Source organism: Haliotis rubra, unplaced genomic scaffold (genome assembly GCF_003918875.1).
Source record: "Haliotis rubra isolate DU_JTF1 unplaced genomic scaffold, ASM391887v1 Scf44, whole genome shotgun sequence".
Taxonomy (NCBI): domain Eukaryota; kingdom Metazoa; phylum Mollusca; class Gastropoda; order Lepetellida; family Haliotidae; genus Haliotis; species Haliotis rubra.
The window spans coordinates 2,375,629-2,388,425 of record NW_025767124.1 but is presented as its reverse complement, the minus strand read 5'-3'; the positions used below and the strand labels follow the sequence as shown (position 1 = coordinate 2,388,425).

Here is a 12,797-nt window from a genome sequence, read left to right as displayed (position 1 = left end):
AGAAGTTATTTTATCCATACAATCCAGATCTTAGTTAGCTGTTTGTGAGAACAGATGAGAATGAGCCTGTTCTGACCCGAAACTAGACAGAAATGTCTCAGTGATTACAAAAAAACCTATCTCACGACATCCACGAGTCAAATTTGTCTGCAGGTGAACATATTAAAGTCATGCACCTTTGCTCACTTACAAAGGCGATGTGCCGTTAAACATTGCACCCAAGCGACTGACGAGCAGAGGAAGAATTACATGCTTGTTAAGTCGGTATTGTTAGTCGCACAGTTCATGATGCTGCTCTCAAGATCAATTCACCTTCAGAACTAACTACGAGGTTTGATAAAGATAACATGAAGAAAAATTGTGCAAAGAATAGCTTTTATTCCGCAGTTCAAAGGAGAAAATACGACTGTTTGTGAACAAAACAATAATACAAAGTCTATAATCGAACTGGCTGCATCCTTGGTCTTCTCTGCCATGTTTCATGTACATTATCTAGGACTCACTTAATCAATGCCTCATAGCCTCATAAACATAAGCCATCACATAAGTCCTTAACACATCATCTCGGTTATATTTGCATGTTCCTTAACACAATTTTGTTTTATATAATAGCTTAAGCGGCCATACATCATCTTGATCAATTATCAATACAAGCCTTCTCACTTTCTCTTTATTATATGAAACAATGAGCCTTTACACATTATCTTGATTCAATAAATGCATAAGCCATCACAAATCCTCTTTATTACATTGAAGCATAAGCAAGAGTAAACAATTCTGAATACATAAAAGTAAGTACAACCCTCCACACAACATTATCATAATATACTCTTGAAAAAATAGGGGATAGGCGGAAATAGCTTACAATTTCCAAGCTGTCAAATATATCAGTTTCTAGCAATAATCTTATGATAATAATAAACGAACTTGGGAATACATTACAAACGGTAGTGAAGTATGAGAGTAGGTAAAAGGCCTGTGCTCAGTGCTGGCTGGAGCATTCTATGGATGATGACGATTTGTGCAAGGTGAGCTTGGACGACAAAACGTCCAAGCTCACTTTGCAACCGGCGCAGCAAAGGGTGTCATTTTTTTATTCCCGATTGTACAATCCAATGCCCCTTCCTTGCACAATATGGATTGGGTTGGACCTGTCACAGTGATACCATCCCACACGATAATCTCTGACGATAAACATGGGGTGTCGATTTTAACCCGGATCTTCACAGGTCGAGCCTTGTTTCGAATCACAGAACCTGTTTTCCTGTCGTTAACGTCTAACGTCTGCCAATCACAGAAAATGAAACATTAACATTCTGCCAGTTTTCCTCGCACCAATAGCCCGTAGATGCTGACGCTCAACGCGGTGCTGACACGAACAGGAAATGAATTCAAGTTGATACGCAGAAGCAGACATATTGACAGATATAATGGCCCATAGACATTAATCGACCGTCGAAAGTGTCAAAATCAGGAATCACGCTCAACACAATTTGAGTTTCAGGATTTACAGACGTACAGTCCTTTCAGGTATGTCTATTCTGTTACTTGACAATAACGTAACAGATTGCATGATCCCCTACTTTCCTTTAAGAGTATACACAGGTATGGGACTGTTAACATTTGTTGATTATATAATAGCATAAACCTTGAATACATTTTCTTGATTATATAATACCATACACCTGAATATATTGCCTGTTTACATCTCTTGGTTATATAATGGGATAAGCAATGGCATAAACATGTATATATCTTCTTGATGATGTAATAGCATAGGCCTTTCTGCTCCTCTTTACTGTGTAGTAACATACGTCTGTGTACATATTCATGGTTATATTAGATGAATGTGTATTCATATCCTTGATTATATAGTAACGTAACGTTTACAGCTATATGGCGGCAGTCTGGACCAGACAATACAGTGATGACGTAACGTATAACGTATGTTAATTTTGAATAACTAAACATGGCTTTCACATATTGTCTTGATGATACATAGGCAGGAACCTTTACCTAGAAACTTGATAAAAGATAGATATAAAATGTTACACGTTTCACCCGGCAGGTCATAATAGCACAAATCCGTAAACACCAATATAGTAAAGCAAATGGCTGTGTACATTGTTTCATTACATAATGATAAACAGAAGCAGATCAGATTAAGCACACTTTTCAGGACATCAATAGTGTCACGCTATCAATTGTCGTGTTGGTGTGAAATCAGAAAGATCAAAGAGCATAAACAAAAAAAAGTCCACGGGCCATCAGTGCCACACACCTTACTGTCATAGACCTTACTCACTCGGCGGGAGCCTTCTGGCAGTAATACCCGCCTAACGCAGATACGGACCCAGCAGGACAGGGCTTGCACGTGAAGGTCTTCTGAGACAGGTACTGGCCTTCTGGGCAGCAGGATTTGTCACAACCCAAGCTGCTGCCACTGCGTTCAGATACAGAATGTTGGGACGACGTATCTCGGATGTTCCGTCGAGTTGTCTGCTCTTCGGTCTTCTTATTGTACATGGTACACATGAGTATTCCAACTTTGATGGGGAGCTCGGTTGCTGGATCAGGAACGGGCGAGAACTTGAACCCTTGGAGCTGAATCTTCCAGGTGGAGAACACCGAAGGAAACAACAACGTTTTGGTTTTGAGTTCTTCGCAGGTTGTCAGGTCGTTGCTGAGGGGGCAGATGTACGAGATTTTGTCATTCGTGCAGGTGGTGTACGGGTTCTGAAGTTTCCCTTTACGACAGTTATGCAGCAATAGCCCTTCTTGGTACTCAAAGACCATCGGGTGTTGTGGGACTATGACGTATTCTGTTTGCCCTGGAATTAACTCATTATTCAATAAGCCAATAACAGTTGATTTAACACGCCTGTAACTCGTCGTTTTTGTTGGTGCATATACTTCAAAATCTTTGACATATGATGCAATAATGTTATCATTCACCCCAATCCAACCATTGTCTCTCAGCCATTGTTGATTCTCAATCTTAAACGTGATTTCATTACCAGCATATAAGTCTGAAATGTTAACGTAGGATTTGTCAGAACTTTTTGCAGGTACGGTTGGGATATTGACATACAAGCGGACTTCATTGTCACAGGCCACTTCCGGTTGGGCAAGAAGAGCAGGGATTTCCGATTTCACACCCTTACATACAGTTGGCCTCTGTCCACCATTTTTGTACTCTAGGATATTGCAATACTGGTCAACGATGACCCACGTCTGAACCTTGTGGGTGACGACCAAGATGGCGGACATTTGCTCCATCACCATCAGCCTGTCTTCAGCAGTTCCTGCCTTGGCGGTGATCGCTTCGAAGTTGGCATTCATAGATTGGGCAGCGTTAACTGCAGTTTGGGCTCTCATGTAGGACGCCATGTCTTCTATTAAATCAAACTGAAAGTCGTATATTTCGGAGAAGGTCTCGATCATTTTGGCAATTTCAATTTTAGTCTTCCAGCATATACCACTTTTCCCAACCTCTCTCTTAAAGTGTGCCGAAGCTGATGCTTCTGAGTTCTCGATGACCTTGCAGGCTTCGTCCACAACAACACCCCAAAATACTTCAACCCCTACCAGCTGCGGTCGGGTAATTCCAGGCTGATAATCCGCATATTTGGTTAAGAAAAATGTTTTGTCTGCTTCAAAACTGGAATAGGGGGAATCTATGTTATCGATAACCTGACGGATAATTTTCAGAAAGTGGTTGTTTTTAGCAAAACCAACTGATAAGGCTTTTGTTTCTTTGATCAGACTTGATACTGATGACTTCAGTTTTTCTACAACGGCCAAATCTGCAATACTGTTGGCTAACAGTGCTGCAGTCTCCATAATTTCGCTGGCAGACCCGCCATTTATAAGCCAGTCCATAGGGTTACATGCCTCCGCTACCCTTAGTGCTAACATGGCTGCCTGCTCTCCGACCTGTGCCTGTGCCGCCTTCAAAGCATACTTAACAACCTTGTCTATGTTATCATTGACAGTCCCTTGCAATTTCTTGGAGGATTTTGTGAATTTGTCCAACATGCCCTTAACATATTTAATATCTGCCATAGATTTATCCCGATTGAATGACTCCACTTTTGTGAAATACGTCTGCAGTCCTTCAAACTGGTTGGCCACGCTCTGACTTATCTGGGCAGTGAGATATTTAGCGATGTTTAGCAAATCAGATTTTTGACCTTTCACAAAATCAATTATCTTGTTCATCTCGGTGCTCATCAGCAAAGCCTTTAAATCAACTTCAGTTGTTAGGACTTTTCTGGTTTTAAGTGTTTCTTGATACCGGTCAACAATAAGACGAGCTTGTTCCACAAGTTTGTGAAGGTTGTAGAGGAGCACCTGTTCTGTTGTTCCACTCAAACTTTTGTCTGCAAAATATGTAGCCTCGAACCTACTATAGATGGACATCAAATCATTCAGTTCAGCAAAATCAGCTTTTTGGATGATGGCAAATATTTGTCGCGTATTCTCCATGTATAGTGTTTTTTCCGACAAAGGTGGAATATTCTTAAATTCGTTTGGACTATTTTTCTTGAAGTCTTGGAGATGCATCGAAAAGGCGGCAATAGCTGCTTGAACTACATCACTTTCCCATTTAGATTTGTCGGCCAGTTTCTTCACTTCTCGTATTGGCTCAGACAAGAGAAACACCTTCTTGTAAATACAGAATCTGTCATCAGGGCTAGTTTTACATACGTCATCCACTTCGGTTCTGAAGGGAGCAGTTACGTTGATAGGCCATAGGTTTGTGTCTAAGAGAGGCACAATCTTGTCTTTTAGTGTTTTGATGGAGGATAGTTCCTTCACATAGTTCACCAGTTCGTCAGACCTTCCTCGACAGACAGATCTCAGTTTAGGATGCCGGTACCAAGCTTGGGTGAGGTATTTGGACAAATGTAGTAACCTTGCTTTCCCATAGTTCACAACCTGTGTCAGGATTTTTTTCACGCACCTCAACGATCGTTACGATCTGACATTTCGTCGAATCGGCATTTTTTAGGGTCTTTACATGTTTGTATTATTTCAGGAATAGGGTCCCTGAAAGGTGGAGGATCATGAGAATGAATACGTGTGTAAGGTAATGTTGTTTCTTTGTATATCGATGCAGCAAATCCCATGTCAGTTGAGGTTCGTATCTGCTTGATCGTGCATGCAGGGTACATGCTTTGAATTCTGCACACCATGGACTTATCATAAATGATACCGTAGGGGCAATGTTCAGCCATGGGGTCATGGTTGTGCTCTACGCCGAAAGGGTCCCTAAATAGTGCTTCGAAGGAGACTCGTTTATCGAAGAGAACCTTTATCCACTTAGATATTCCTTTGAAGGGTTCTGCTGCGCCAGGGTCTGTTTGCAGACCAAGTTCATGGAGCGATGGTCCACTTTGAGCAGATGATGTCGCAAGATACAGAACGGATACAGCGAAGTTTAACCACAGTTGATGCATGCCTGCCGGAGATTCGATCTCACGATTGTGTATTTCCACCACTTATTCTATACACCAGTTTCCTGATCGCCTGACACCTACAAAGAGTGCAAATACATTTAACGCATGTTAAACAGTGTTTTAGTGCGGATGGGTAGCTTAGTGGTTAAAGCGTCACACCGAAAACCCGGGTTCGATTCCCCATATGGGTATAATGTGTGAAGCCTATTTCTTGTGTCCCCCGTCGTGATATTGCGGGGATATTGCGGGAATATAAAAGCGGCGTAAAACCACTTAGAACTCACGCACGCTGGTGTATTATGGAACATTAGGATCAGAACGTTATAGTGCCCCATGACCGACTGCTTGGCAAAAATGTAAGTATCTCTTAATTAAATAGAGTTGTCATGTTAAACACTGGCTATGACTGCATGGACTAACAACATTCACTTCCTAACTCAGATGCAGTTTTGTGAGGAGACGCTGCTGAAAAATACTAGCAGAAGCGTACGTTTACACTCACACATTACGCACGTGAAATGCACGCTATTGCGTAGGATTCGAAACACGGACTGAATGCATGGCGAGGGAGCGCACTGCTGTGCTACTAGGCTACAATGCTAACATGTTCCGCTTTCATCACTTTACAATACAAAACAAATTTGTCTTAGACGATATGATGTAATCGTTGGGGTAGCTATAGGTGCATAAAGTGTAGCAACCTGCCCTGCAACTGTCCTGCCACCGTCAACTGTACTTCAAATGCCCTATCGCGCGCGCGCGTGTGTGTGAGTATGTATGTTTATCTGTGTGTTTACTTGTGTGCATGCGTGCGTGCGTGTGCTTGTTTGGGGAGAAGGAAGGGGATTACTCACGCCGCAGGAGTATTTAGGGAGTATCAGAACGTTGTTGCCCGAAGGATATGACTGCGAGACAAGCAACAATCACTCCCTAAAACAGCACTCGTTAGGACAGCTGCATTAAGTTCCTCAACCTGCCTTGCAAGTTTACTGCCACTGTCAACTCTACTACGATTACCCTGTGATTGTCCTGTCGCGTGTGTGTGCGCGCGTGCGTGTGTGCGTGCGTTTGTGTTTGTGTTTGCATTGATGTAGTACTATATAAATAAGGAATTTGGAACTAAAGTGATGTTGTAGCTGTTGGGTTGGATTGGGACTTAAAGATCTCCTTCCCAAATAACCATATTGAGATAAATCAACAACAAGCGGTGGTAGTGGTGATATAGTTTTAGGGCGACTTGGACCAGAAATAACAGCAAGCGTAGTCAGGTACGATGTATTTGCCCTTGATCGGTCTTTACAAGCATGACGTTTTAGCGGCAAGGCCAGAGTCAACATGTGTGTAGGACGTCATGTCCAACAAACATAGTAAACGTGCAAAATGGTATGATTATAAATTTGACAGATAAAAGATTAATAGATTCATGTTGATCAGCAATCAATCTTGACATACCAGTGGGCAATGGCGGTTCCATCAGGAAATGATTTAACATTGTCAGTGGCGTAGCTATCATTGTAAAATAAAGCCCGGGCTTACACATGATTGTTGCTAAAATGGTTGGGCAAGCCCTCAATACTATCTAAATATAAAGCCTTGCAACCTTTCGGGCTTACACGAAAAAATTAGCATGCTACGCGCCTGATTGGACAATTTTCCTGATATACACGTGCCACCAGAGATGCGACTTAAAGGCATATTCCAATCAAAAATGAAAATCATGCCATTAAAAGAATGTTTAAGCGATAATCCATATCTGTGCCAATACCATTGTTTAAGGGCTGTTTGACGGTTGCTAATACATATATATATATATATATATATATATATCATTGAAAGTATGCAATGGAAATTTGTATAGTTTGGGTGAAACATCCCTGAACCGCATGTTATGTGCATTAGTGGGTCTAACATCTCACCAAAGTAGTTTTCCCCTTTAACTGACAAAACTCGACGTTTAACTGAACGGACAACTGTAATACGCGTTACAAGGGAGATAACTCTGATGGGCATAAATTTGGAATGATCTGAGATATTTTAATTCATACAGTGTATAATAGTTTCCATCTATTACAATCCCTCGAACTTTTGTACCTCAATGAACCGTAACATCTTTCTGTGACCCATTCGGATAACACAGCTCTGATAATAACTAATAACCGTCCAATAAAAGTAGAGAGAATACCTGTAGCAAATGAGAGAGAGAGAGAGAGAGAGAGAGAGAGAGAGAGAGAGAGAGAGAGAGAGAGAGAGAGAGAGAGAGAGAGAGAGAGAGAGAGAGAGAGAGAGAGAGAGAGAGAGAGAGAGAGGGGAGAGAGGGGGGGGAGAGAGACAGAGCAAGAGAGAGACAGAGACAGAGACAGAGAGAGACAGAGCGAGAGAAAGAAATATAATGTGTCAATGTGTATTCAATGATAATTCTAACATGAATCTTACCTGTAGCGTGTTGTCAGCGTTCAAATGTCCAACAGTTCATCCTGGAGTACATATGGACTATATATACTATATACTCCTACATAAAGGTGTTGCTTTTGTGTTTCATAAAAAATATTGAAATGCTGCATGGTCAATATCAATGTACTCCAAATTGTTTGAAAGCAGAATCAATTATGTTATCCGTGCATACTTTTTGGAAGCATGCGGTATAATTGAAAACGTTTGAGTGACATTCTCATTGTATTGTCAGACATATTGCAGCGCACTTTAAGGGTTCTCTATGTGTTTTTTCAAAAGCAATTAGTTTTAATTTCCTACAGTAATATTACTATCTGACAACGGAAGACTTGACATGTTATTATGGATGTGCTATTCACACTTACTCAACGTTATTGCGTAAAATGATAACGTATTCATCTTATGCGGAGCGTATGGTTATGGCACTGATAATTAAGACACTCTACCATGCCTGGTTTATTACAGGTTTCAAATTCATGGTCATCCATTAATATCGGTTTTATTGGTACTAAGTGAATCATTTAGTACACTGACGATTTTATATTGTGGAATTATTATATTTTTAAAGATTAACATTCAATGCACCAGAAAGATGGTGATCCAGGTACAGATACACTGGTTAGGCTCATCATCAGCTCAGGTACCCTTGTCCTCTCTACACGCAGCCCAGACAGCGAATGGGACTTCTCCCAGGAACCGCTCTCTAGTCGAACCCACCAAACAATTTCAGGAGAATATGTAGACTCCCCAACACTGCAGCCTTCTGCATTACCCAGAGTGTCAGAAGGGCTGTGCTCCCGGTGGAGAATCCGGGCACTCGCCCTGATCTGCACCAAGAGATGAGAGGGTACCAAACCAGGGGCAGCGAGAACAATGGGGAGTTTGACGACATTGTACTTGGGATGCAAGCGAGACATTTCATAAACGAGGTTCTCATATGTATCCTGCTTTTCCTCAATCTTGCCAATCACATTATTGTCGAAAGGGTCAGAAATTAGAATGATAAAAATAATTCCATTCGTTTTATCTTCTGAGGCTGTATATGTGCCTTTCACAATGAAGTTTAAAAGTACCATCTTTTGTGACGCCAGTGACATGTTCACGGTCGTATCATGGTTGGACCTCGGGATCAAAGCCACAAGCATGACGAAGACGGTAATAAAAACAAGGAGCCATGACATCGTGTCGTATTAGGTATGTTGTTTGTGCCAAGGACGCACAGTCTTTGACAAAGTGTTGAACAGAACCACATCTTGGAGATTGCTAGTGGGAGGTGGCTGGTCCTGGGCAGCAAAAAGAAAGCCCCTAGTTTCACTTTTAGAATCAGCCGACTTCATCCAAGCAAATCAGTCGGTTGGATTGCTATTCTGTACTACACACTGCATATATACACGTTGCAGTGGTTTCCCAGAAAACACCTCCTCTAATGACCGACTCTTGGGCAGACTTGGTGAATGACTTCCATGGCTGTACCACCCAGCAGTACATCACCATCCACAGAGTCAATCCTTTGCGGGCTTAAAACAGCTGTTAAATTTCTTGCTCCATCGTGAGTCTTGACATGCATCACCAAAGAATCATCAGAAAAAGTATATATGTGCTAATTTACACGAAGATTTTATCATGAAGAGCCTTCAGGTTAATTAAACAAAACAAAACAAAGGAGTAATTAAGCGAGTCCCTCTATAATATTCCCCTTTTGACAGGACCATATTTCACATAAAGAATGATACACTTGTGGAGCCAGAACATGTCGATATAAATGGAAACTAAATACACAAGGAGTCTGTTTTGCCTGTGTTGATTCTCCATTGGCAAGTAGTTCAGGTTCATCCATGTAAAGGAGGCGAGTTAGAGGTTTGGAGGGTCTGTGCTGACGAGGTTCGGGATGAAAACCCTCTTGGTTAATCAAATAGCTCAATGGATTTAATAACAGACACGAAAATAGACGACTGAGAGATTCACCCTGAAATATCCCTCTTCTAATGCAAATGGGTTCTGAGGTCAGTATCTGTCCTCGCGAATCCATCTCAAGTTGAGTTGACAAGCAATTCAATAAAGACTTGCGTAAAACAATGAATCCCTCAGGGAAATCATCACATTGCAGTGGTACAGAACCATAAGCTTTTCTGCAGTCTGTCCAGCACATTTAGAGGTTACGTGGTAATCTTTTGTCTGTTCACAGATCGTCTTTTGAACCAACGATTGGTCCACCAGGCCCTGGCGCCGTATTAGATTTGGACTTTATAATTACTTTGGCAACCTTATTTTTCCATGTACATCATTATTGTACTCTTCTACCCATGGTTCCTCTAGGTATAGTTACTGAGTACAGTCCCCAACTGTTTCCAAACCTTTCATTGAAATAAATGGCGGGTCTGTTCTCATCAGTGCCACTTGTTGCATTCAACTGCCTGTAAAATGTTCTTCGTCCATGTGAAACTGTTTATTTTATTTGATAATATTATGTTTTTAACTTTGCCTTCAGGGAATAAAAATTATGATTAAGAATTCGTCTTTAGTGGTTTTGTATTTTTTTTTACGTTTCTATTGAGGATTCTGTTTTTACCCTTTTTTGTGGCTGTTTGTCATTGGAAACTGTATGGAGTTTCTTCAGTGTGAACCCTGCACCATACACGCAACAGAAAATTTTGTTTCAATTTATTAATTTGATTCTGTTGTAAAGATTTGTTAAATTTTATAGCTTGCCTCTGTTTTCTATCGGTAAATCACAGATTTGAATATATAATTACTTGAACAAAATATACAATGAATCATCAGAAACATCGTTGACGGTAGATGTTAGCTTTTAATGCCGCACTCGAAAATATTCCAGCTATATTACGGCGTCTCTAAATAATCGAGAATCAGATAATCAAGTGATCAACATCATGAGCATCGATTTACCGTAGACAGTAGAGGAATCAGAATCGGAAGAGAACTTAAAGTTTAAAGGTCACATGCAACGTAAAACACAACTTTGCAGATTCTGAGACCTTTCGGTATGGACTTACAGTAACAAATGATCAACAATGCAAATTCAACTTATAAATTTGACAAATAACGCGATGAAAAAACCCCCGTGAAATTGGAGTTCAAACGATTCACTAAATTCACCCCAGCTGGGGTGAAAAGTGGTTTCAACAACTGTGCTGTGCTGCGCTGCGCTCATGGCGCATGCGCAGTGAATAGGTTCGCACAGCTTGGAAGCGGGATGTCCGGATTATAAGGTCGTGAGCCTGAGTAGTCTAATCTTTGTTGTGTACACAAACAACAAATAGTAAATAATCTATTCATTACATAAAAGAACCTTGTTAAGGATCTAGATCTACTCAGCTATGTGTCAACCAGTGAGGCGTTCGACATTTCAAGACGGAAAAACTTCGCTGGCAGTGAGTATATAAATACATGTAATTAAATGTTTGTATCATTCTCTAATGACACCCTTGTATATATGAATATGTATGTACATGTATATTGTATTGTACATTATCCTGCCTCAATTATATCTCTCCGATGCCATCTTGGTGTATATATGTATATAATGTTTTTCCAGTTCACTCATGTACCACCGTTGGTGGAAGCTGAGAAAATAAAAACCTTCGAACCTTCGAGTACTCGGAGTAGGCTTTGATGTGAGCTATTTTTCTAATGTTTTGTTGATATTTCACAGGCGCAAGCTTTTTATATGTTATGACAGGAGATTACCAATTGAACTGGTTATATAATTTCATTTGACTATTTCACCAAACTTTCTCAGTTCGATATTTAACATCAATGTCATTATTTAGCATTGTCAGAATTTCTAACTGTGATATAGATATGCCTCTGTCACAGACAAAACTCAATGTCTGTTTTATTGACACCTATGTGTCTGCCTGCCTGTCTGCTAATGACAATGTGCAATACACAACTTCGATCACTGACCTCATGCAATTTGAACTTAACACCTATCAGGCTATACACCATAAACAAAACGCACTGATTTATGGCTCGTGCACCCGAATTCTGTCTCTGCAACATTATGTATTGCACGTGTTATGATGTCTGTTGATTGCAAAATGTTATACACAAAAAATGAGCATGTATTTACAAAACCAAACACCTCTAAACACACACAAAGAGTGTATCGGCAAATGAACTAGCCAATGAAAGGCTTCGGTACACTTAAGTGCACACCAACCCGCTCTAACGGGGTTCGGTATCCGGGTGCTTCGTTTCGAGGGAAGTAAACCCAAGTACAAAATAATGCACTTTTGATTTGCGATTGTATGCTTATAATTTTGTTTATTTGTTTTTTGCATAATCAGCAATGTATATTATATGTCATGAATAAGTGATAATTGTGTTTTAATTATGTTTATTTGTTTTGGTTGCATGTGACCTTTAAGAGTTTTATTTTGTGGTCTGTATTCGGGTGTGCTACTGTTATTCTTTTAGTAGTAGTAGTTCTTTTAGTAGTAGTAGTAGTAGTAGTAGTAGTAGTAGTAGTAGTAGTAGTAGTAGTAGTAGTAGTAGTAGTATACAGTGATGGTTTAAACGTTTAGTAATGTAATAACGATTTCTATGGTGGCTGATTCGGGCCATCGCAAGTTCGTGCCGTGTTATCACCCTTTCGTGTCGAGTTATCGCCATGTCATGTTGCATTATCGCCATATCGTGTCTTGCTATAGACATGTCGTGTCGTGATATCGCTATTTCGTTTTTGACTGTATCGCTCTATCGTGTCTCGATATCACAATATCGTGTTTTTCTATCGCTTTGTCGCGATATCACCAAGATTTTTCAGGGCGATGAAGCGATTCCCCGAATCAGCCACCATAGATTTGCAATAGTCTGATATATTGCTATATCAATTGTATGTCCCTGTTAAGAAAGAATATT

The 12,797-nt window shown here is 40.4% G+C and overlaps 1 protein-coding gene across 2 annotated transcripts; it reads right to left on the bottom strand.

The window, feature by feature from the left end:
- Positions 1–358: 358 nt before the first annotated feature.
- Positions 359–7,997, bottom strand: LOC124289374. 2 transcript variants are annotated; one of them, XM_046725992.1, is made up of 2 exons: positions 7,896–7,997; positions 359–5,539 (listed from the first exon to the last, which is right to left on the bottom strand). In XM_046725992.1, exon 2 carries the CDS (start codon positions 4,564–4,566, stop codon positions 2,302–2,304), a length of 2,265 nt encoding a protein of 754 aa, XP_046581948.1. In that variant the 5' UTR covers positions 4,567–5,539; positions 7,896–7,997; the 3' UTR covers positions 359–2,301. The 2 variants fall into 2 exon arrangements, with proteins under 2 accessions (XP_046581948.1, XP_046581949.1); XM_046725993.1 differs by lacking the exon at positions 7,896–7,997 and adding an exon at positions 6,915–6,967.
- Between the last annotated feature and the right edge of the window lie 4,800 nt (positions 7,998–12,797).